A 25,787-nucleotide genomic window follows, 5' to 3' on the forward strand; every position below is an offset into this window, starting at 1 on the left:
TAAAAATATCATGAACAAGAAGCAAGCAAAGTAGAAATGGAAAAAACAAACAAACAAAATCCAGAAATCACAAGTATCAGAATACTTATGTCTGCTCTGAGGCAAGCACTTTTTGTGACATTGAACCACTAATATTCTCTGTTCTCTGTGTGATGGGTTTGCTTTTGTTTTCAATATTAGGAAAATGGGTGCCAAACTCTATAGCTTTCTGTGTGTAAAGAGCATAGGACCTCACTGAAAACTTCTGTTTTTTTTTTAAACATGAATTTTACCTCTGAATTTATCTCTTTAAAATCCTCTTAGTTTCCCTTAACTTCACTTTCTTCATTGTTCTACTTAAAAAAAAAATTTTTTTTTATTATACTTTAAGTTCTAGGGTACATGTGCATAACGTGCAGGTTTGTTATTTTTTTGTTTGTTTGTTTTGAGACAGAGTCTCGCTCTGTCCCCAGGCTGGAGTGCAGTGGCGTGATCTCTGCTTACTAAAACCTCTGCCTCCCGGGTTCAAGTGATTCTCAGCCTCAGCCTCCCAAGCAGCTGGGACTATAGGTGCGTGCCACCACACCCAGCTCATTTTTTTGTATTTTCCATAGAGACAGGGTTTCACCATGTTAGCTAGGATGGTCTCAATCTCTTGACCTTGTGATCCCCCAGCCTCAGCCTCCCAAAGTGCTAGAATCACAGGCGTGAGCCACTGTGCCCGGCCCATTGTTCTATTTTTAAAAAAACTCCTACTATATGTATTTTTATGATTTGCCACATAAAAACAGAGTTTTAGATTATAAAAGAATAAGTAAGTTAGTATTTCTGTCTTCACAATCTTTTGTCTTTTCAAAATACGCTTTTGAAAGGTCACACTCACTAATGGGCAAAAGTCAAGTTGGCATTTTTAAAAATCAAAAATAAAACTTTGAAATTATAAAAAAGACATAATAAAATTTCAAAAATTACATTTGTATTATAATTCAAGCTGCATAATCTACAATTCTCAGATAAGGCTCTTTTAGAATTAATTTACTATGTCCCAAAGAATAGTTAGTATACGATACAAGTATATTATCATGTATAATTATCAAATGGATATAATACTTGTGTTTTGAAACTAAAATATTACTTCTTTGAGTAGGGTAAGCTTGTCCTTTGAATCACAGATACAAAGAAAATTTGGTAAACTTTTGCGACTCTTAATATATTCTTTTTATCTCAGAAATTTACCTTTTTAAAAAGTAAAATGTTAACACATATTCAGTATCATCCATTGTCAATTGGAGCAATCTAAAATTTCTTTAGTTACAGGTATATATTTGAAGGCAAGTTATGAGCCACAATTTAAAGACGTTAATATAGTACTTCATTGGAACAGCCCCTCCCCCAAACTGAAGTTGGCTCTCAAAAGAAGGAACAAAAGCCAAGTTAAGTTCCCTAACATTAATGAGTTCCTTCGATGGGCCAGAAACTATTATGTTGAATGCCAGGGATACGAAGGAGAAAGAGTTCCTGCCTGCAAGGAACTAAATAAATAAGTAAATAAGAAATTACTGTCTAATGTCACAATTGTAGTAACGGAAAAATACATACAAAGTGCCTGGAATATGACAAACACTCAGTAAAGGGAAATCCTGTTATAATGCTGATTAAAAAGTGCTTTGGGTTACACAGGAAAATATTTAGGCAAGTAGTTATCATTAACTCCTTCCAACACTACTAAGAAGAAATGGTGAGAGGTGTCTTTACATACATCACTTCACTTAATTCTCACACAACTTTGAGAAGTGGGTGTTGTCATTCCTCTCATTTACAGATGTAGAAGTGCTGTCACTCTACACATGATGGAGAAATGAGGCTTCAGGCAGTGTCCACTGTCACTTAACTAGGATTGCAACTTGAACCCAAGGCTGAAACCAAATTCGTGCCTTCTCTTCAATCTCTAAGTCTGAGGAGTTTTCCTATCACTATGAAATGCAACTCAGTAATCTTAGAGAATGTAAATTATCTAATCCTATTAAAATCAACTAGCCTGTGTATCTGCTATTTATTCGTCAGTAAATACTATCCAATAAATGGGTGTTACAGGAAAGATCATAATTCAAAATTCTACATGGTACAATGGAAAAAGCATGAGATCTGGAGGTGATCTGACTTGGGCTGGAAATCCACCACCAGCCTTCACCTTGGTTTAGCCAGTTGAGACTCTCTGCAGTGCAATTTAAATTTACTCATTTGAAAAATGTGAACAATTCTATCTGCCTTGCAGCGTTACTGTGAGGATTAAAAACAACAAATCTGAAGAGCCCTGGTTCAGAGCTCAGTACACAGTAAACATGCAGTACATGCTCACTTTCCTTGTCCAAAAGGTAACATTCTGAAATATGTGCCCATTAAAATGTGCTGCAGGTGGCAAAGTTGATTAATCTAAGAGCTGGGTAAGATGTATCCTTGGAATTTAATTTCTGAAATAGAAAAGTATACTTAAAAACATTACTACTCATCACCTATGCCAATAGCTATTCCTTTCATCTTCACAATGTTCCACAAACATTCACTAATAAGCTCTCACAATAATGCCAACCAGAAAACACATAGCAAAGGGGAAGGGGCTATGTGGATTCTAAAAAAGAAATAATCAAAGTATCATTTTTGACACAGACACAATTTCTGGTATATTTTGCCCTTTCAAAAAGCTGTCCACTGTGAATGGCTCAAGTTAGGTACTTCAAATGTAAATAAGCAGTCATTAGGGTTTCTGATTTCATACAAGGAAAACGGTCATGTTTCATGGGAAATTTCAGATCACTGCCACAGTGCACTCTGCATACTGACAGCTGAGGGCTTTTCCGGTTTTCCGCAAGGAAACTCAGGGTGGAAGAGCAGGGTTGTTTTTGGTCCATCCTTTACTTGGACTGCTCCTTTCTTCCTGTATACCTCAAGAAGCAGCTAAACTGACAGAATGTACTTCAAGAGCATTTTTCCAGGGCACAGTCAGAAAGGTGTGATGGGAAGTGTAGAGATAACAGAGCAAGTGTTATTACCCCTGAGGAAATGAGACTCTTACAAAGCCCTTACAAAACCCTCACTTACAAAATAATAATTTTTTATAATAATTAATTTTATAATAATTAAATTACATGCTGGACTCAGAGGATTTTGTAAGTACATTCACACTCACCACCCCACTTAATTTTCACGAAGAATCTGAGAGATGGGTGGAGTCTTCCCTTGTCATCACTTGCAGTTTACAGGTGAGCAAACTAAGGGTTGAGGAGTAAATGGAAGGTAAAGCTAACTAGCCTCTATTCACAAGGTGCAGAGCCTGGATCTGAACCGAATCTTCCGCTCAGTGACTCCCATCTTCCTTCTTTACCCACTACAAGTACCATAAGCCCTGGAATGCACATTCCAGACCACAGCCTTCTGTAGCCTTCTGCAGCCAGCAAAGACAAACCAGAACACACTGTGTTCTCTCCTGTGCCACCCTCTGCACATAAACACTCCCTTGGCCTGGAAAGCCCTCCTCTCTCTGCCTTCAGACCTAACACGCCCCTTCCCCTATCCCCCATCATGGCTCTTACCTCTGTCCCTCATACACATTTCCATTACGGACATGTGCCACACAGCATCGAAACTCTCCAGCCTCCTGTCTTTCTCTATCACTGGACTGTGAGCAACTTGAGGACTGGGACTGTGTTTGATTCATCTGTAATCCCAGGGACCAGTGCAGAGATCCTGATTTTGCTGGTAGAATACATGAATAAATGGATGACTCTCTAGGTCCTCACCTGCTTTCTATAGCCAAATTAGCTTTCCTTGCCTGTTCATCACCACTTCGCTCTCACCATAAACCTCTCTTACCTCTCCTCTTCAGAATCAATGCAAAAGTAGGAGGGAATTCATTCTTTTAAAGCGATATTGCCCTTATCATTACTGTTTCCCTCAACTTCCTTCAAACTATCCCAAGAGCCTATTTTCAAAACCTAGGGCCTTCCATTTTCCAAGTAAGGCCATCTTTACAGCCTTTGCTTCTTCATCTCCACAAAGGAAATTAGATCTCCTCTGTTTCAGGCCTAAACTCATATTTCATTTTCATGCTGAGTCTGAATTTGGCTAAAGTCTGCATACCATCTTGAGGTTCACAGTCCTGCAGAACATTTCTACCTGTAAGAGTTTCTGTAAGTCACAAAGCCAAAGCCATCAGGGACTCTTAACATTTTCCTGCAACAACTATTAGACCTGGGCATGCCTGAAATGTTATTTCTTTTAAATAGGTGATAGATAAATTATCATGTAATCACTTCTATATCCATTCAATTAACATCAATTCAAACATTTATTAAATATCAATTGCATAGCATAATAGTTAAGAACAGAGTCACTAGAACTTGGTTTAAATTCAGGTTTAATTTCCTGTTTAGCCGTGTGACCTTGGACAAGTTACTTAACCATTCTGTGTCTCAGTTACTTAACCATTCTGTGTCTCAGTTTTCCAAGTGTAACTTGGGGCATATCAATAGGATAATGTTATAGGCTTCACAGAAATGTGGTTCACAGGAATGTGGCAAAGATAAAATCTATTATTGTTGTTGGATAACTGAGTTCCATGGCACTTGATCACTGCCCTCTAGGAATTCAGTCTTGGAAGGTTAGTAGACATTTGAAAACAAAGTTCTAGATGCAGTGAGGCAAGTACCAGAATCTGAATGCCTTTGGCAGTATGTCCCTTCCATGTCTTTGCATATGTGTCCGTTGAAATGCTTTCACCATCACCATCTAAATTACCCTGCCATTTTGCAAGACTCCCTGGAGTCCACCTCCCTGACCTACATAGCCTCAGACAACTCCTCTCTCTCCTCTGTCCTGGTACTCACCACCCTATATTGAGTCGCTCTTTACCTGCCTGTCTCCCCACTGACAGGGAATGCCTTGAAAACAAGGCCTGAATTTTGGTTGACTTCTTACTCCCAGCATGCAGTACATGGGGAAATTCAACCAATGCCTGCTGAATGGATCAGGGTTCAAAGGCAGGTGCAGGGTGCTAGGAGAGTTCAGAGGCAGAGCACATGGGGACATAGGAGGAGACATCCTTATCTCCAACCCACCAGGCTTCTTTCTCAGCACCCTGAGATAATCATAAGAGGAACGGGTGATTCTTTATTTTAAAATGCCTTTTTTAAAGCGTTCGCTTACTCTTCCTGCTCTGTTTATTTTTAGATGAGTGCAGACATCAATATTAAAACAAATGTGAACTAGTGACAAAGGAGGTCAAATAAATTCTGGGTGAATCACAATACTAACATGCCACTAACCACAAGAGGAAAAAATATTTAGAGTTTCATCCAGTGCCCTGTACAAAAAGTGCACTGACAAATATTTGGAAAATCATTCTTTTATTCTTAAATGTGTTTGATGGGGGAGTTTTGTTTTGCTTTTAAAGTAATTTCGAGTCTACACATTGCTAATGAAAACAAAGGAGCTTTGGGATGAGAATAAACTGTGCTTTTTTCTCTCTTTCTCTTCAATCTTAATTTTAATCAGGTAAATTGATTTTAATCAGTGAAATTTAAAAGTTTAATTTTAATCTTTAATTTTATGTAATAGTATATACAATGGAGTGAGGAGACACAATACATAAAGGTTTATGTCTACATTCTAAAACTAGTGCTTTCCAGTTGCTCTCACCAGACCATCAATTAGGTTTATGTATAATTCCAGTTAGCATAGGAGTCCTTCCTTGAAATTTTTGACCTATGAAAATAATCAAATCACCCATCCCCTTCATCCCCCATTAAAAAGTAAATATTCAAACTTATTACTAGAAAGAATTGGACTCAGGATTTAAGACTCCAGAGCCCTTTTAACCAAGTGCGTTTCTTCACAGAGCCCCAGGCCTCTAACAGCCTGTGACACCAAGAGGATGGGGCCAACACAGTTGTTTGACAGAGACTAGTCTCAATCATACTGATTTACAGCAAATCTAATCTTATTTTCTTCACAGTTCTTTCTGAGATGACATATCTTTAGTTTTGAGATTATCTGCTCACTTTTTTGAAAGTTATAGAATGGGAAGTAGCTCTCACTTTTCAGTCTAAATCTTCTCTCCCTGTGAGCCCTGAAATAAATTACCAATACCTAAAATGCACACCCTAGAGGGACTGAACTTATTTTAAAAATCCTCCTTTATTAGATGCCTACTATATGCCAGGCACTGAATCAGGTTCTTTATACATGTTAATTAGTTCATCCTCTAAACAAACTTTGGAGGAAGGTATTATTAGTCCATTTTTACAGATAAGGAAACTGAGGCTCAGGCAAGTTAATGACTTTACCAAGACCCCACTACAAGTAAGTGAAGGAAAAAACACTCCATTTTGCAGACCCCTAAAATGCTCTTAACCAGCAGAATACTCATGGAAAGGTAGAATCCTATCATAATGCCAATGACTACATCACCTTCTAGGTTCAGGCTCCTGCAAGGAGCTGTCAGGAGATCTTAACAGCCTTACTTGAGAAGACATTCTGGCTGATCCTGTCCTTAGCTGAATGATTGGCCAAATCCTCCTCCTGACCCTCCTGGAACGTTTATCCCATTTCACAGTCTAATATAGGGAAATAGAATAGGACCTCTCTTCAAAGGCTGGGACCCCTGGCCTCTTTATGAGTTCTCTATGTTAAGTTTTCCTGAGGCTCAGACACCTCAGTCCAATTGTCCAATCATTCCACGGATGACCACCTTACACCTAATGCAGGTCAAGCAAGCCTGTCTCCAAGAGTAGTAGTTGGACATATGAAGCTCAGCCTTTCAGAGTAGGGCATTGACTGTTCTAGCTCATCAAGCAGAAGCAAGGCACTGACTGAACTATTGTAGCCTCACTGTGTGCCCACAAACAGGGACTCATAGTGTCTAGCATCTCTTATTTTTTAAACAGCATTTCACTATGTGAAATTATAAAACACCACATATGGTGAAACCCCATCTCTACTAAAATTACAAAAAATTAGCTGGGCGTGGTGGCGGGTGCCTGTAGTCCCAGCTACTTGGGAGGCTGAGGCAGGAGAATGGCGTGAACCTGGGAGGCAGAGCTTGCAGTGAGCCGAGATGGCGCCACTGCACTCCAGCCTGGGCAACAGAGCGAGACTCTGTCTCAAAAAAAAAAAAAAAAACCACCACATAATATATAATATCTACTTTTAGGCTGGAGTGCAGTGCTATGTTCACAGCTTACTGCAGCCTCAAACTCCTGGGCTCAAGTGATCCTCCCACCGCTTCCTGTGTAGCTGGGACTACAGGCACACATTAATTACTGTGCTATGATCTACTTATTACTTACTCTATTCTCTGTCTTCTCCCTCTAAAATGAAAGCTCCATAAAGGCAAGGACTTGTCTTAGTCACTGCTATCACCATTACCTAGAACAGTGTCTGGCAGGCACTCAACAAATATTTGAAGAATGCGACACAAATTAATATTGTATGATAACAATAATGATGATGATCATTATCACTTTATATGCCAAGTAACTGTTTTAAATCCTTAATATTCATTGGTCCATCACATCTTCACAACAACCCTAGTTTACAGATGAAAAAGTAGAGGCATAGGGAATGGAAGTGATTTGCCCAGGGTCACAACTGATAAAGCCAGGATTTGAATCCAGGCAGTCTTGATCAAAAGTCCTTATTACCTTGGGAGGTTGAGGCTCCAGTGAGCTGTGATTGCACCACTGCACTCCAGTCGGGGTGACAGAGTGAGACCCTATCTCAAAAAATCCCTATTAATAACCACTAGGCTAAATGTTTCTCATTAACTCCTACCTTTTAAGGGATGAGTAATACAAAATAGGAGACAGACCATAGGCTTCGGAATGAAACAAACTAGGTTTTAAATTCCCAGTCTGATATTTTCCTAGCCACGTAACCTTGAACAAGTTACCTAAACTACGTTGTCCTCTTTCTTCAAAATGGGAATAAAAATATCTGCTTCTTAGAGTCGTTGTGAGATTTAATGAGATAACCTAAGCAAAGTTCTTTCTGCAAAGCCTGACACACATTATATAAAGGGTCACTATTATTGTGATGTGTCATTGTTAACTGCGTGGTACAGACAGCAAGTGACATAAAGGAGTCCAGAGGAAAGAAGAATTACTGAGGAATTACAGGTGAGTCATGGTGATCAGGGAAAGTTTCATGTAAATATATATACTCAAGACCTTCAGCTCAAAGTTATAGAACTGGGGTTGGTGAGCAATAGCTGTGTCAAAACCAGTTGTCATAACAAGGGGGATTTGGGTCCAATATCCCACTATAAGCTAGGAGGCACCCGATGGGAATACATTATGAAAAACCTAATTAATATCTGACTACATCAGTTAATAATTAATTACTGAGCACCTACTTGGTGCCAAGCATAAAGATAAACTCAGTGCTGATTGTTGAGGCAGTGGTGAAACCTAGAAAAATAAACATTTGATTATGGAGTGTGGAAGATCAATGATGAAATGATGCCGGCAGTGTTAACGGAGACAGCTACAACCCAGAGTAAGTTAAGGCAAGGCTTTCTGGGTAACACAGGCCTCCTATTTGTCTCATGAAGCCAGGTGAAGAAAGCAGAAAGATGTGGGAGACCAAGGGATCTGTGTGAGCATCGGTAGGGAACACCGTGGTGCAGTTCTACAGTGGAGCACGAACAGAAGGCAAAGAGACCCAAGATGGAAGGCTGGAAAGGAGAGAAGGAGTCTGGCCACAGAGGGGCTCCTGGGTTTTGTGAAGCTACCTGGACTTGGTCCTGAGCCACGGAAGAATTAAGTAGCCACATCTGAGATCTCATCTTAATTGTGTGCTTATAGCAAATACACTGTTTCTTCATGAAATACAAACAAAACAGCACTGGGAGAGTGAAAAAATACATTATTTTTTAGGCCTACTGCCGAATTTTCTTCAGGGCCCTATTTTCTTCCTGAGTAGATCACAGGTATTTTTAGCACTAGTGTAGTATATCACTGCTTCACGACACTGTTCCCCTTTTATGCTCTAAAGTTGTTTTAAATTCAACTCTGTTCAGCAAATGTTACCCTCCCTTTCCCAGCACTCCACCCTGAGCCACCTGGTAAATATTTGCTGAATTGGGCTGGATTCATCTAGCAACTACTGTATAAGGTAACACTGTGTCAACAGGCAAGGATGAAATTTAGGGGTAGGTGGAGATAAACAGATGAATATCAGAGCTCACTCTCAATAAACTTGAAATTCTGATGATGCAATTGAGACATGTATATGACAATATACACATACCCCAAGGAGGACTGTACAGTGCTGCATCCTATCAGTAGTGAGCTGTGCAGATGGTGGGAGTCTGAATCCCACTTCTCACAGCACATTCACCAGATATTCAGCTCTTCGAGGGCAGGGGGCCATGTCTCCTTTACTACTAAATATTTACAGACTACCAAATAGTAAGTCTTAGTAAGTTTTTATCAAATGGGTCTATTTAATTCTAATAATCTTGAGAGGTATTAATCCTTTAAAAATGGGGAAACTGAGGCTTGGAGAACTAATATGACTTGCTTGAAGTTATAAGGCTAGTAAATGGCATTGTAAAGACAACAGTAACAATGATAATAACAATTTTCCATTCTAAGGAAGCCCACCTTCCATTTATCATTCTCCAAATGTCTCTGCCATGGGATTTTCTTTTCACACTAAGATGGAAAATGTTCTCTCTGGCTGAATGAAACTTGAAGTTTACAATTTGAGTTCTTGAGCTCTTGTTGACTTTTCTGTGCTGCCAGTTTTAGGAGCTCCAAAAGGCACTGAATGGATTTGGGACAGATGGATCTGCCCACATTGCAGGTAAGAATACCCGTGCCACTAGGCATATACAGCTAAACATATAAAAATGTACAGTGTTTCTTTAGTACAAAGGTTCCCTAATCCCTAGAGGAGAATTAATCCAACTTCAATTCCACGGAATAAATCTTTAGTGAATGCCTACTATGTGCCAGGCACTTTTCTTAGCACTTCTGAAGTAAAATATACAGTACTCTATGTGCCTTTCCTATCTCCTGTTGTGATAAAATAAATCCTTATTTACCTTCTCACATAGTGAGAGGTGAATAAGGGCAGCTAGTAAACCCTCAAGGACAGAGACTGACTTATATTTGTAGAGGAGTACAGAGCTAACACATAGTAGGCACTTTACTACATTTTCATGGAACTGAATAAATTTTTGAAATTTTGTTCTGGAATCAGACAAATTTGGGTTCAAATCAAATCCTTGCCCAGCCAATTACTGGCTGTGTAACCTTAATTTACCCCTCAAAACCTCAGTTAGCTTGTCCATAAAATAGAGAAATTAACATTTACCTCTTTAGTTTGTTCTAAGGATTAAAAGGGATGGTGTTTGTAAGGCACAGTGCCTGACTCATATCAAGAGCTCAAGAAATGAAAGCTAATCTTACTATTTCTAGTCCCACCTCTAGGTCACCTTCACTACTGATGATTGTCACTTTTATTATTATGTTGCAGGTTCAGCTACATAGCACAACCAAGGAAAAAGGTTTTCTAGTTAATAAATACTTTGGTTAATAGAGAGCCCCAACATATACCATGCAGACATCAGTAGTTATCAAAGATATAGGATACAATGCTTCATACTAAATCTAAAACAACTAGAAGTCATCCTTTCTTTAATAATTCAGAAGATACTAGAGATCTTGCATTGCATAGTTCTAAAAAAGCTGACGGTTATTTTTCCTTTGGATAATAGAGAGCTCACTATTATCTAGACCAGTATTTCTCAAACTTTTCTGATCATGACCCAACAAAGTAAAACAAAAAAGTAAGGAACATATTGAACACCATATTGAACACCACAGCTTCATATCACAACTCAGAACATAGGTAACTGAAACAAAGATTCATGAAATAATACTTACCCTTAATAAGTACCACCCACTGATACTTTCTTTTCTATTTCATTCAATTCTATCATTCCATTGTTTTAATTTTTAACGCTGGTCAACACTCAATAAACTATCCATAGGTAAAACTAGAACCTAGTAACTTACTAATATTGTTATCCTGTCCAATAGAGCGTATCAAGGATACAATTCAATGGATTCTCCCATTAAGCCATGAAGTTGTACTCATTTTGTTTTGCATATTAAGAGGCTTGAAAGTCAGAAAAGTTAGGTTAGTTGAGCTAAATAGGCTCCCAGAAGTTGATGACAGATTCAAGATCCACAAGTCTAACTCTGTAGTTCAGACTCTTTAAAAATCAAAAATAAAAACAAAACCCCCAACAAAAACCATATTATGACAACCCAATTCAAAAAACATTTTTTTGAGTACTTACTATGTACCAGAAATTGAAATAAGAGCGGATTTGACATGATCTCTGCCTTCCAGGGCTAACAGATGATCAGTCAGGACAAGCATGCCTTGGTACATGTACTTGCAAGTTTGAAGTGGGTACATTTTTATACTACAGAAAATAAGCATATTCCCCACTCACCACCATCTTCTCTCTGGCCACACATTATTCCACAAAATGAGCACTGGGTACCTCTTGGTGAGAGAATGCAGTGTACTCCTCTAATGGCACATTTCTTTACAATCTGAAGTAAAGTCGATATTTTTCCTCCTACTGCTTTCTGCCACTGTAACCCTAAAAGCATTAATGTGACTTCACCAATGAGCATCATCATCATAACATCACATTATGACCAGAAGAGTGCTCTAATGCCAATTCCCCTAACCAATATCTAATTTAGAAGTATCTTTAGGGTGACTTCAACTTCTGAGAAATAATGACTTAATAAAGACAGGTCTTGACCCTGAAAAAGAATAAAGAAAGGAAAGTCCTCTGACCCAAGACATTCCATAGCTACCACTTCAAAGTAAAAACCAAGTCAAAACACCTGAACCTTCCTAAATCATAGCTTTTGCCTATCTCCTTCTAGCTTTATCTTTACATAATGTATGATGCATTCACACCAGATTACTTACAGTTTCTTAAGTAGGCCTTGTAAGTTCCCATCTCTATGCCTTTACTCATATGATTCCCTCCATGTGGAATTCCCCTTTCTTCTAGTTTTTCCATCTATCCAGCTTCCCTGGCTCTACTCAAATGGCATTTCCTCCATGAAGCTTATCTCCTTCCCCCTAAAAGAACTAATGTCTCCCTCTTCTGTACATTGTACCTCCTCTGCTGAGACACTGTCCACATCATTCTGCTTGTCATTGTCCTTGCTTACTATCTTTTAATATATTTTAAATACTATGATGTTCTGGGAGGCATCTAGAATATGATTTATATGCAACAGACATGCTATATATATATATATATATATATATCTATTTGTTGATTCTCCAGTGGAAAATTTGATATAGAAAAGAAATTACCTTATTTTTCCCCCAAGAAAGGTAAACTTTGGCTGAGCTGGACATATTCCCAAACACTTTAGAGCGAAGACTTCTGATATTACTAAACATGCAAGCTTAGTCAAGTGGCTAAGCTTTATTTTCTATAAAAAAGAGTACCTGCCCTAATTACATTAAAGAGATCAAACTGACACCACGGGGCAAAAATTATACAAGGCTGAGTGAATATGAAAGATGATCTCTATGGTCACAGATCTTTTATGAGTAGAACTATGCTGAGAACAGCTGAAGTTCTAGAATGCGAACTTGTTCTTCTGTTCTTGCGAAATGGACGTGGGATAGTTCAGAAAGAATACTGTTAAGATTATACCAACTGCAAGCCCATGCCTCCAAAATTCAATGACTGGAGACCTGTTTAAGAGTTCTTACTAAAGCAGTTCTAAGCTCCAAGTCTTTTTTCTTCCCATGAAAAACTTCAGCCAGAAATCTAAAAAAAAGAAGGAACTGAGATTCAAGTATTGACCTAAATATGGATGAATTTTTAACTTTTAAATAAACAAACACCTACCTAGCAAGAAGGTCCTAAGAATATCCAACCTTCTCATTTGCCTGCTCAAATCACTAAAGCATCTCGTTTTTGTCCTTCATTAATAGGCATGAGATTTTCCAAGGCTAAAATATGGAGAAACATCTTCTATATCATCCCTTCTCCAAAATCAAGTTCCTCCCTGCTTTTTACAGATATATTTCTGCCCATACAAACACAGTCTAAAAACCAACCAAATTCTTCCAGAGCTTGCACATCATATACAATATGTATAGACACACACCTGCAAAATCCTCCAAAGATTCTTGGCGAAGACTTAAAATAGATTCATGTGGAAAGAGAAAAGTTTTATTGTCTGCCTGTTTCACAGCAAAGGATCTTTTTCTTTTCCTTCCTTCCTTCCTTCCTTCCTTCCTTCCTTCCTTCCTTCCTTCCTTCCCTTTTAACATAGGACCTGCAAAATGGCGTTTGGGATATCAGATCAACTTATAACTCTTTCCCCTAGTTTTAGGGATTACATTGAAGAACAAAAAATTGACTTCCCTTTACATCCTTCCTGTAAGCATATGAAGTAGAATTCAAAATCGTTGTTTCAAGATAGTGTTTTCAATTTAAGTCTTGAATCCCTTCAGGAACATTTTGTATTATTTCTCCATAACGGCAACAGGTCACACCAACAGGTGCCCATTTAGAACAATTTGTGAATTTATTTATTTCCCCCTTCAGATCCTTGGGAAAAAGGTACAAAATTAGGTTTAACCTAACGCCAGTCCTGACACCACCCATTATCCCTTCCCAAGAGTGTGTAATCAATAACTATGCCAAGGCCTTTGTGGTGGTTTTCCTCTTTTCTTTCTTTCTTTTTTTTTTCTTTAAATGGGAGGGTAATGAATTGAGGGTCAGCATTCTGCTCACATCCTGTACATCTCTTCAGTCAATCTGATCACTTCTAGAGGTGTTCACACTGCCAAAGCCATCCATCATCCTGCCTTGCCAAGCAGAAGGAAAACTGATGGCAAGTTAGAAAAATCTCATTAAGCCACTTTTTGCCTCAACCTCTTCACCATTCCGTGAGAAACAGAACTTCAAAGTTCAGCCTATTGGGAAAACAAGGGGAAAGGAGAAAAAACCTGATGTAGTGAAGAGGAAAAAAATAGATCTGAAGTAAGTTGGTTTCTGGGAAAAAGTCAAATAATTTGCAAGTTACAATATATAGACAGCAAAGATGGGACCATATCAATTAAGCTCAGCCTATTTTTATTTTCTTTCTGGCTGACTTCTAACTTTCCTAACAGGCTCTTTCATGAAATTAAAAAACAGCACTGGGTAAAAGTAATTTTATCTTCATCCTTTTTCTTTTTTGACAACTAAATCCCAAGTGAATTCTAATTCCAAAGGAGATCATGGATATAGCTTACGAAATCCTAGGAGGATGCAGAAAACTTAATAAAGCCATACAATTCTGAGGAAGAACTGAGGGCTTGTCTATATAGAAAAAAACAACAACAACACTGTGTGCCACCATCCTTGCATGCTGGGGACAGTATGGAGACTGTGAGGGTAGCATGCAATGTCACTGCCCAGGACATCTGGCATGGGCAGATGGGCCTCTTTCTGGGGAAGGGCTTTTGCCAAGGGACAGAAAGACTGACAGACTGAAAGAGACTTAACAACCTCAAAACACCTTTGACTTTCAAGTCCTATGTATGACTTGTGCCTTCTAATACTGTTTCTCATCTGATTCTTGCAGAAACCCTGTGAGTTAGATATTATCATCACAATCATAAAGATGAGGAATTGTGGCTCATGTTGAAGTAACTTATCTGTGATTGCCCAGTTAGTAATTGGAAGAGTTAGGATTCCAACTTAAGTTCACCTGACTCTGAAGTCCTTTGCACTTGCCAGTTTCTCAAGACAAAGAGCAATCTTTTTAGAGGCTTGCCTGTATGAGCACACCATGACACTCCTCAGAGGCCAGAAGCAGACTCACGGTTCTCTGGTCTCTGAGATAGTCTTGCCAACAAAGGCATGGTAATAGTTGTGTCTAGTAGAAACAAATCTAATTTTTCTACATGTGTACAGGTCAATATAATATGTTTTTAGCCCCATCTGAACACAGGCCCTCTGGGTCCTAATCACAATAACCAGGTTGCTTTTAAGATTAGAAACTTTTCCACTAGAGGTGGTTAAAATATAATCAAGCTAGGAAGTTATCCTCCCCCAAAGCCACCTAAAACAGAGCAGCTCCAAAATAAAACAATTTACATATTTTAGCCCAAATAAAAAGTAAAAGCTAAGGATTCCCTTTTAATATCCTGAATAATAAGTGCACATTTATGTAAAGCTTCCTTTGGGGAACGGTTACTATGAGGACAACTTTCCCAATATTATTCATAAATATCACTTTTGTTTTGGTGTTACAGTAAGAATCTGGACTTGTGGGAATTGTACTATCTGTACCCAGTGCATCAACAGAGATAATTAATGTTGAAGACATGTATAATACCAAGAATTTTGGATGTGTGGTTGACTGCATTACAAAAAGTAACTTAAGAAAAGATGAGTCAAATCTGGTCAAAATCACAAATTCAGGGACTTGGTTGTTTACTCCATTTTAAGTGCGCATTTTCCTAATGAAAGTTTCATTAGTTGGCAATCATTAAGAAGTCAGGAAACATAGATGTTGGAGAGGATGTGGAGAAATAGGAAACTTTTACACTGTTGGTGGGATTGTAAAATAGTTCAACCATTATGGAAAACGTATGGCGATTCCTCAGGATCTAGAACTAGATGTACCATATGACCCAGCCATCCCACTACTGGGTATATACCCAAAGGATTATAAATTATTCTACTACAAAGACACATGCACACGTATGTTTATTGCGGCACTATTCACAATAGCAAAGACTGGAATCAACCAAATGTCCATCTGTGACAGACTGGATTAAGAAAATGTGGCACATATACACCATGGAATACTATGCAGCCATCAAAAAGGATGAGTTTGCGTCCTTTGTAGGACATGGATGCAGCTGGAAACCATCATTCTTAGCAAACTATCACAAGAAGAGAAAACCAAACACCGCATGTTCTCACTCATAGGTGGGAACTGAACAATGAGATCACTTGGACTCGGGAAGGGGAACATCACACACTGGGGCCTATCATGGGGAGGGGGGAGGAGGGAGGGATTGCATTGGGGAGTATACATGATATAAACGTTATGCACATGTACCTAGAACTTAAAGTATAATAAAAAAAAAAAAAAAAAAAAAAAAAAAAAAAAAAAAAAAAGAAAGTTCATTAGTAAAGATGGCAACTTCTCAGCCTTTCTACCACAGACTTTTGAGTAGCACTTAGAACTAAAGTTTATCATTAGAGCAGTATTTACTACTGCTGCATCTTCAAAGAGGGCACTTGAAAAAAAAATTCAACTCAGTCTGTTATTTTTCATGTACAAATTAGAAAGCAAACCTTTAAAGGGTTTAGACTGGCAGCTTAGGAAAACACAGAGTACTTGAGAAGCCATTATTGGTACATCCCACGGCACACCGGGGCTCACAGCTGTCTACAACACACGCCACACACACATACCACAGTATTTAGATGTGTATGACAAAGTAACCGTGATTTCTGCTCCACTAGCAAACTTCCAATTTGGCGTGCCAAAAGGGTCACTATCTGTTCAGATGCTCCCGGGAGGTAACAGAGAAAAAGGAATTCAAAAAGCCATTTATGTCAGAAGCAAGGAGGCAAGACATTCGTGTTTCCGCAAAATTAACCGGTTCCGGCCAAGCTTCATGGGCAGCTGACTGAAAGACAAGTTCCTTTCAACTGTCCAAACTTCTATATTTCTTCCTGAGGCTGAAGATGTGGACACATGAAACCTTATAGACTAAAATGTCCAAAAGATCTCTTATTTCTATCTTTTGGAGTCACACCTAGACACTTACAAATACAGAAGGAAAGACATTTATGTACTTGAATGTTCCAGCAGACCTTTTCTCATTATTTGACACAAACCTCATTGTGCAATGTGCCACCTTAAAAATCCCTCACCCCAACTTTACCTCCAATCACAGGGACTTATCCTCTAATTAGTTATGTCTTTTGACCATTGTTAAAAGAAAAAGAAATGGTGACCTTGGATTCCACGTTCCAAAGAAATACACACAGTAAGTCCTCAACAAATACATCTTCATCCAACAAGGAATGACAGCCAGCCTCTACTATGAACACTGTTGGCAAAACAACTTCAAGGTCTAGTTGTTATGAGAGAGTAGACAAGAATAAAGGATAACTCATAGAAGCAGGAGAAGACTCAATGGCACGAAGTGCAGACGGAGGAAAACTCCATGCTGTGTTTTTTTCAGAATTCACCGTCTTCCCTGGGTCGTTTCTCTGCTTCCCCATATCCTGAACAAAGAACTAAACTTCCTATAGAAAAAATATTTATGAACTGTATTTTGTAGTTCAAAATGAGTGATTCAAAAATTAAGCTAAAGTTTGCATGTTATTTTTCAAATGAAGAGTCCAAGGGAAGTTATTTTCAGGAGAGACCTATGACATATATATTTTTTTCATTAAAAAAATCACATATGCTAGTTTTGCATTTTACTTTTGGGATTAAAAATAAGACTTTCCAAAAGCAACAAAAAACAAAAATGCAAGCACAAAAGTCACACTAACCTTATTTCCTCAACACTTTTACTGCTTTTTCAACCAAAATTTATTTAAGGATTCCTTTAGGGCTCTCAGCATTTCTTGATCCTTGCAGAGGGGTATCTTTATTGAGGGGAGAAATTCCTTTGGTATTAGATACAACAAGGATCTGAATATGAGCCTCCACTAAAGCAAAAATGGTTGGTCCTAAAATGGTCTGAGCAAAGACAGTCTCGGGGTGGGGTGGAGAGAAAGAGATAGCTGGAGCTAGAGAGAGAGAGAGACAGAGACAGAGAAAGAGAGAGAAAGTCACCAGCCTATTAGGAGCCCTGACACTGCATAAGTTATTTCTTAATGAATATACAAGGGAAAGCACAAATATTACCATTAAACAGAGTGGATGTGAACATCCAAAGCAAGCTAGCTGGCTGATTGCTGCCTTATTTTTTTTGTTCTTTTTTAATAATTCCATTTCCAAACTGCTCGATTCCTAACACTGATGCTCCAAAGCTACTGTGAATACACTGCCTGAATACTTAATGAAGTAAACAACAAACAAAATGGCTCATCTTTGGTGCCCCCAGCTAGCATCCCAAACTGGATATAATTAAAGGTGTGAACAAGCAAGCAAGGAAGTAATGGACCTGCAAAGTCAAGGTTCTGAGAAATTATCGGGCATCCTGCACTGCACCAGTTCAAATTTATCACTCATTATCTCCTATACCGGAAAGACGCAGACCCACATGTTGGTACTCTTCTCCCCTCTTGTCCCTCTTCCTCCAGCCTTTTTTTCCTTTTCACTGCTAAATAACTACTTTAAGACAATTAGTGCTTGTGACTCCCACCCACCCGCAGATCACCTTTTCTTCTTTTTTTTTTTTTACCCTTAGAAAGCCAGTGACCTATAAAAGCCCTCTACCCCTAAAATACGTGGAGATTTCAAAAATATAAGGATGTTCCTAACACACACACACTTGCACACCAACTTACAAAGCAAAGCACAGATTTTAACACTGCCATCTTACCTCCTCCTTATTTTTACCAATGGTAAAGACTAGGTTCAAATGCCCTCAAAGAAAAATATCCTGCCCACCCCTCCATACACATACACATATCCATATACACACACATACACACATTTTAATTCATACCCAGGCCCTTGACTGAAGGGATGGCTTTTAGCTCACAAACATTGTTATGGATTTACACACTTATAGTTTCTTAAGTGGCAGCTAAAGAAAGGTGTTTGGTTACTAACAAACTGCAGTGTCTGAATATATGTTTTTAAATAAATATTTGAAATTTCATATTTTTCTAATAAGAGAACTCCTGGAGTCATGAAGAGAAACCAGTTCTTATGGGAAGCAACCCAGTTTGGTTTTCTTTCCATTTATAGATGCACATATACTTGCAAGAAAGTGTGTGTACATGTTTAGTAATACCAAATAAGGAAAGACTAAGACAGGTGCAGGAATCCGCAACACACTTATACTGATACACACAGAGTCTCTCTGCCTCTCTTTCTCGCACACACACTCTTTCCACATATACATTAAATGGATGGGGGAATGGATAGTGGTAAATGAAAGGTTGACTTTACTTTCAAAAGAAGAATTGACCAATTCTGTACAACATGGCCCGTCGACTGGACAATAGTAAGATAAAAGCTTGAAAATGTTCATGTCCCTTCCTAGCCCCAAAATTCCCAATGACATTGGGGAAAAAATACTGCATTGCAGCATTTGCCAGCGCATACTCATGTGTTTAGCATCCGCTGGCCAGCTCACCAACAAATGTACATATTAAATGTCTAGGCATATAAATTAACTGCCTGGTGGCCACAGATCATTGGAGCTAATGAAGAAATTTGTCAAGCCCAAAGTACTTTTGTCTATGTATGATGACCTCTATGATGACCACCATTTCTTACTTGAGGTACATACAATTTGTTTCTTTTTTTAAAAAAAATTAATATAAGGTGTTAAGGTGCTCAGGGCTAAATGAAGCAGCACATCTCCTCATGGAAGAAATAGCATTTGGCCTACATATAGGAAAAGAACCCACCTATAATAAGGAAATAAGTGGAAAGGGAAGAAATCAAACCAAAGAAAAGGACTTACTCTGAGGAAACCCTATTGTTATTCATAGTAACTCTAACTTGAGAAAAACACCTCAATTCATCCACAAGTCCTTTTAGAGATATTGAACACACACATACAAAGCACCATTCATGCAATAATTTCTAGATATGAAATTTCGAATAGCTTATCCTTAATAGAAATCCTAAGTTTAAAATATCTGAAGTCTAACATGTCCCAAACCCAATTTCAAGACTAAGTTTAGAAGTAAAAGGCAAATGCGCAGTTCATTTTCCTTCTCTCTCTCTTTTTAAAATATTCTATTGTTATTATCTCACAACAATCTGGCCTTCCTCTCATAACAGCACCCTAATTTTCAGAGGACCAAGGAAGGGGTATTGGGAAAGAAAAAGTTTTAAGGTTTTGTGCAAACCATCAAATGGAAGCAAGGCCATCTATATCTGGCCAGGAGAATGACTTGAATGAATGGCAGGTAGAAATGAATGGGACTGAGACCACAAATGAATGGTTAAGTTGTTTGTTAGCTTTTTAAAAAATGAGATATTAAATTGTCTTGTAAATAAACAATTCTCAAAGTAATTTTTCAGCTACTTCCCCATCTATGTTAATTTTACCCTTTTAAAAATTTAAATATTAAATGATTTAGCTGTTACGCTACTATGAGATATATGGACACTCTGATCATTAAAACTGCGACTTAGTCAGATGTTTTTTGCAGAAATATTTCCAATTGGATTTTCACTTCTTAATAAATGCACATTCAGCCTTGTGCTTCCATAAAGGCACACCTCCACATGAAGGTAGTAGGCATTAATATTTTTAAGACAAAGGAGCGAGAAAGGTCAGCATCAGAACCACGTGTCTTTTTTACAACCCAAGCCAAGATGACACTTCTTACAGAAATTATTTTCCCCTGACTAAAAATTGCCAGACAATTCTCAGAAAATAAAAAAAGAAACTATATTAGAGACTTAAAAAAATTCTATTTTTTTAAAGGTGACATAGGCTTATGCATTCAACATATGGCCGCAAGGTTCAAGTGTATCACAAAAAATACAAGTTTATTTATTTTTACCTCAAGAGTGAAAACACAATTTTTAAATCCCCTAATAAGAAGAGAAAACAAAAAGATGTATCTGCAAGGAGAAAAGAATTGGGGGGGATTTGCAATGAAGAGAGTAAAAATTAAGAGTACTTTCAATAAAGCCAATTATATTTCCTAATCTTTTAATGTATTTCAGCATTTTTTAATCTCTCATTTTGGGGCTTATAATTAGCTACTTGATCATGTATCTATTTTGTCCCTTAGTATAAAACCCTAAGAGATCACCATTTCAGTTGTTTTTACGCTATCTCCTGTTCACCCAAGTACTACACCTTTCAATCCTTATGGTACCCACCATCATGAGAAAACGAGACTATTAGTAAAACACACTTAGAGAAAAAAAGAGAAATGCTTGTCACCCAGTGCACACATGGGTCCCAGACGTTCAAAGACACTAAAATAAAAATCAGCTTTTCACTCAGTTTGTGCCAAGACCCGAACCAGGACCAAATGCCAAATGGAAGGCAGTGGTTGTGAGAGTGCAAGCCTGATGCATCCTGTGACTGTGGGCATGGGGAAAGAAGGAAAGCAAAAGGATCTTCATTTATTATTTTGTAAAGTAATTTCTACTCAGGAAAAAAAAAAAGAGAGGTAGAATGAACTCCCCTGAAACTAGAGTATCAACATCTGATTTAGTAAAAATACCAGTATCACCTAACCCGAAATCATTGCTTAGGGTAGATCTATTCTACCTATATTTTTCCTATGAATATTTGCTGGAAATTTCTAAGAAATCATTTGCAGAACCTATCAGCTGTGGGAGTTCACTATTATGCTTCCGTCAACTTCATTCAATATAATTTACATTTTTTTCAAATGGTCTCACAGGATTCCTTGCGATTTTTCGCATGTACAATTTCACAGCAGGGAAAAGGGGGAAAAAGGAAAAAAAAAAAAAAAGCAAGATTCCCTACCTTCCCTTCCCCCTCTCCTCCTCTTTGGGTTTTTTAAACAACAACAACAACAAAACACACACACACACGCACACACACACACAAACAGGGGAGACAGAGCAGATGCTTAAAAATAGATTCCTAAAAATCACTGTAAACCAGAGTTAGAAATGTAATTAACACCTATTTATAACAAATAATTAAAGTTGGGCTGGCCACAAAGAACAGCAAAGATAATCGAGGTCCTGTCCCCCTCCCCTTTTTTTTTTACACTGTTTGCAGTGTGTTCTCATGATAGCCACCTGCTCCCTACTCGGCTTCTCCTCTGTTCGTTTCCCCGGCAACCTTTCATTGGGTTTTCCTCCCAGCTATCGCTTTCAGTTGGGCTGCTCGGTCTAATCTTATTTGTTTTACACCCATCAAAACAAGCAGCCAGACAAAGGCAATCCTCTAAGAATGGGAAAAAGACCACAGCTTTGTTATAACATCTATGCAGAGCAAAAAGTCCTCCCCAGGCTTTTCTAGGGAAAAATAAGTAAGATGATTATGAATTTATAGCCTGCCCCCATACCCACCTCTGAAACCCCGTGAAACCTATTGCTGGAGAAAATTCAAAGTCAAAGTGGGCACTCGTGGCATCTGATCATGCCATTTTGTGCCATATCTTCAGGGTCAACATCAGGCGACAGAAGCGGCACTCAAGGAGTTTCCCTGATTCTTTTTTCAGAAAAAGATGATGCTAAAAATAGATTTACTACTTCGGCAGAAAGGTTTTTCACTTCCCCTTCCACATCCGAAAGTCCTGTTTCACAATTGCTTCTACTGGTACTGAATCTCACCTCCTCCACCCCTCATTCCCATCCTTCCCCATCACTCCTAGCATGAGACTGAAAAAGAAATGTGCCTTTAACTTTATCAGTCGTGTAATTCCGTTGAAGGCTCACAGAGGCGGTGGACACGCCAGCCAACAGTGACGGTGACATTGATTGTCAAAAAAGACACCAACCTTCCTTGGCTAAAATGTATGTTTGCTGGAAGAGGCAGTGTGTGTGCCTGTGTGCATGCAGTGCCATTACACTTGGAGATGGATTCTGGTTTTCAGAAAAGAGAAATACTAATAAACACACACACACATACACACACAAACGATCAGCACAGTGATTTACAATGCACAGTCCAGCATCCTTACACATACACACATACAAGCGCGCGCACACACACACACACACACGCACACACAGGGCTGGGACCTCCAGGCTGCCTTCCTCTTTTCACTTACCATCTTCAAGCCATTCCACTCCATCTGTGATCAGAAGAAGATGGACCCTCACACAGTGTGTCAAAAGCGGAAAGGAACGTTATGTAAAAGCTGACATTCCTTCTTACAGAGCTGCTGCCCAGAGAAGGAAGCAACAACTCAACACGCCAGGCACTGCTACACATACAAGCCGCCTCCTCTTTTTTATGAGGTCATGACAGGAAACTCTTTGAAATACAAGATGCAGCATTTACTGAAGCCCAAATAAATCACTTTCTTTGCCGTTTTGACTGCGCAGTCCCCCGAAACACAACTGCCCATCTCAATGTTCAGTATCCAGGAGCTGCCTCTCGAGGTTTAGATTTCCAGCACGGAAATGGAGAGATTCCTAACCCCGCTGCATCCACCCCCAGCCCCACAAAACCCAGGCACGTAGACAAACCCCCTCTCGCTTACAAAAAGAAAACCCTTCTTTTGCCATTATGTCTCAAGTAATATAACCTCTTTAAATAAACCAGCAATTATTTCAGCCCTCCCCCTCCACCCCTTGCCTTTATGTTGAAGGGAAAACTGACAACGACTTGTTAAAAATGACAATCTTATATCCCCACTGCTTTTCAATAAAAGGACCTACCCGCACTCTCTACACAAAAGAGATAGTAAATGTAGGAACCAAACAGCAGCACAGAACTAAACTCTTGTGCAAGCATAAGACTGGTCAAGGTGTAGATGCTTTTCTTCCCTCCAGCAACACAAACAACAGATTATAAATCTAGTCATACCTACCATAACCATTCTTATTGGCAAATATTGGGTCTCGCAGAGCTTCGACTCTTCTGTTAAAATTTGCAAAGATTTCAGAATATATATTTAAAATGACTACTATTGTTATATATAATTAAAGATCCACAAAACACGGTGTGGATGATTGTAAAGCAAATCAATTATTTTTGGGGGGTGGGCGGGGGAGAGAAAGAAAAAAAGAAAAGGAGCAGTGAGCTGAAACCCCCGATTCTAGGATGTAGATAAGAACAACTGAACAGAGCCTTGCTGAAATTGGCTCAAAGCTTCCCCTTTTTACATCCATTTATGGGACCATCTGTCAGCCGAAGCCTGGATCTGATTGGCTGGGGAAACGAAGGGAGGCGTTGCAACATCAGGTGCTATTTAAATTAGCTACTGCCAGATTGACGATGTTAATGATTTGGTGACCTCTACAACAACAGAGACCAGATTTCTGAACTGCTTCTTGTGTCTGGTAATTAAGGCCCGGCTGAAGCAACAACAGCCATACTTGTATTTTTACCTTTTCCCTCCTCCCAGCTCAAAAGTACTGTAACAACTGCAGGTCACTGGAAGCTTGCAAACCTTAACTAACAGTGGGAGGGTCCTTCTTTTCCCCTGTCCTGAGGGCCAAACCATCCCACCCCTCTGATGGAGGGCTTTTCCACTGTAGAATATTTTCAACCACCTTATCTTTCCAGACAGTTGCTTTCTAGCGAAATGCATATTTAATGATCTGCCTGTAGGCTTAAAGATACAACAAAAGCACTTTAATGTGCTAATTCATCTACAATTTAACTTTATTATTTCCTGATATTGTTGATTTTTAGTAAGTAATGCTCCTTCTCCAGCTAACATGGCCAACATTTCAAAAGCAAGCAAGTTGGGGATTAAGCTTGCTCCATGAACTAGGTTCACACAAGTTTGTCTCAGAAAACTATTTCCTAATAAACAAAAAGAAAAAAAATGATGGGGATAAGGGAGGGGCAGCTGTCAGCCTCTACCTTTCTGCCTTCTGTCTGAGCTTTTCAAAACTGAGGATGATGAATGATTTATTTAAATGAATTTATTTTTCAACTTGGATAGGGGCATGATCTGAATTTTTAAAAATCCACTAAAACACTTTCTCCTACTGTTTTAGAGAAAGGTAAAGCATGCTTTTGACAACAGCCTCATTTCAAAACCTGTGCAGAGTGCTCATTTTGCTTAGCTAAATAAGTGATTTTGCTTCTCTCCTTCAAAGGGATGTCTTTTTGTCTTTGGCCTCTTAAGAGATTTGCAAAGAGACATTTAGCAAGTGTGTGGTGATGTATACAGTTTGTCTGCCTATTTACATATTTTATAGCCTCTACACTACCAAGCCATCATAGTGTATTTTTTGTTCTGGTTTGGGTTTTTAAAGTGGCTTACCTGAGAAGTTCATGCTTCGCACCTATGCAAAAAAATAATGTATCACTGTTTATTTAACTCATAATTTAATCAATTTGTTCTTCGATAAATACACAGTGGTAACACATATTACCAAAGACAAAATTCAATGTAATCTTTAATCTTTGGCAGTGAGACAGAACTAGGCAGAGTAGAAATAAAGACCAAAAAATATGCTATATCTCTGGGTTTCAAAGTCCAAGAATAAAATGGGTTTGTGAAAAATTATTAGAAAATAAAATAATCTTACATTTTTCAAGACTAAAACTGTTCTGTCCAAGATACTGTTTCATGAATACACACATATAAACATACATATATATTCATACTTTAGAAAATACAGATACATCATAAAAAATATGTGTTGGGTACGCTGCATAATCCATTAGACTTCAGTATGAATACGTTCAGCTATTAGAAATGAAAATACATGAAATAGAATGGTAAAAATGTTAAAACTATAATTCCTTAAAGTGGAACAATAATTAAGTAAACTTTTAAAGTAATTTCTTTAGCAAATGTATAAAATGTCTTGTGAGTCACAATAGTACTACAGTATCTGTTGAACTGTGTACTGAGGATGAATTCACAGGTTAAAGTGTTCTAAATGGTTCAGCATATGTGCACAGAGTAGGTA

The 25,787-nt window shown here is 38.4% G+C and overlaps 1 protein-coding gene across 11 annotated transcripts in view; it reads right to left on the reverse strand.

Annotated features, from left to right (window-relative positions):
* The window catches only part of ELAVL4 (ELAV like RNA binding protein 4), a 105,197-nt gene that overhangs the window by 77,831 nt on the left and 1,579 nt on the right, over window positions 1-25,787 (reverse strand). For 3 of the 11 annotated variants that reach the window (XM_033226444.1, XM_033226439.1, XM_033226449.1), the window contains exon 1: window positions 23,726-24,002. The exons of 1 other annotated variant lie outside the window; for it this stretch is intronic. In XM_033226444.1, the coding sequence (XP_033082335.1) occupies window positions 23,726-23,734 (9 nt within the window). In that variant the 5' untranslated portion in view covers window positions 23,735-24,002. Of the gene's footprint in view, window positions 1-12,393; window positions 12,589-22,960; window positions 23,310-23,725; window positions 24,003-25,787 lie in introns of those variants that run through there. 7 more of the 11 variants (XM_033226446.1, XM_033226438.1, XM_033226440.1 and 4 more) reach the window with 4 other exon arrangements.

The sequence above is a fragment of the Trachypithecus francoisi genome, unplaced genomic scaffold (genome assembly GCF_009764315.1).
Source record: "Trachypithecus francoisi isolate TF-2019V2 unplaced genomic scaffold, Tfra_2.0 Lachesis_group12, whole genome shotgun sequence".
Lineage (NCBI taxonomy): Eukaryota > Metazoa > Chordata > Mammalia > Primates > Cercopithecidae > Trachypithecus > Trachypithecus francoisi.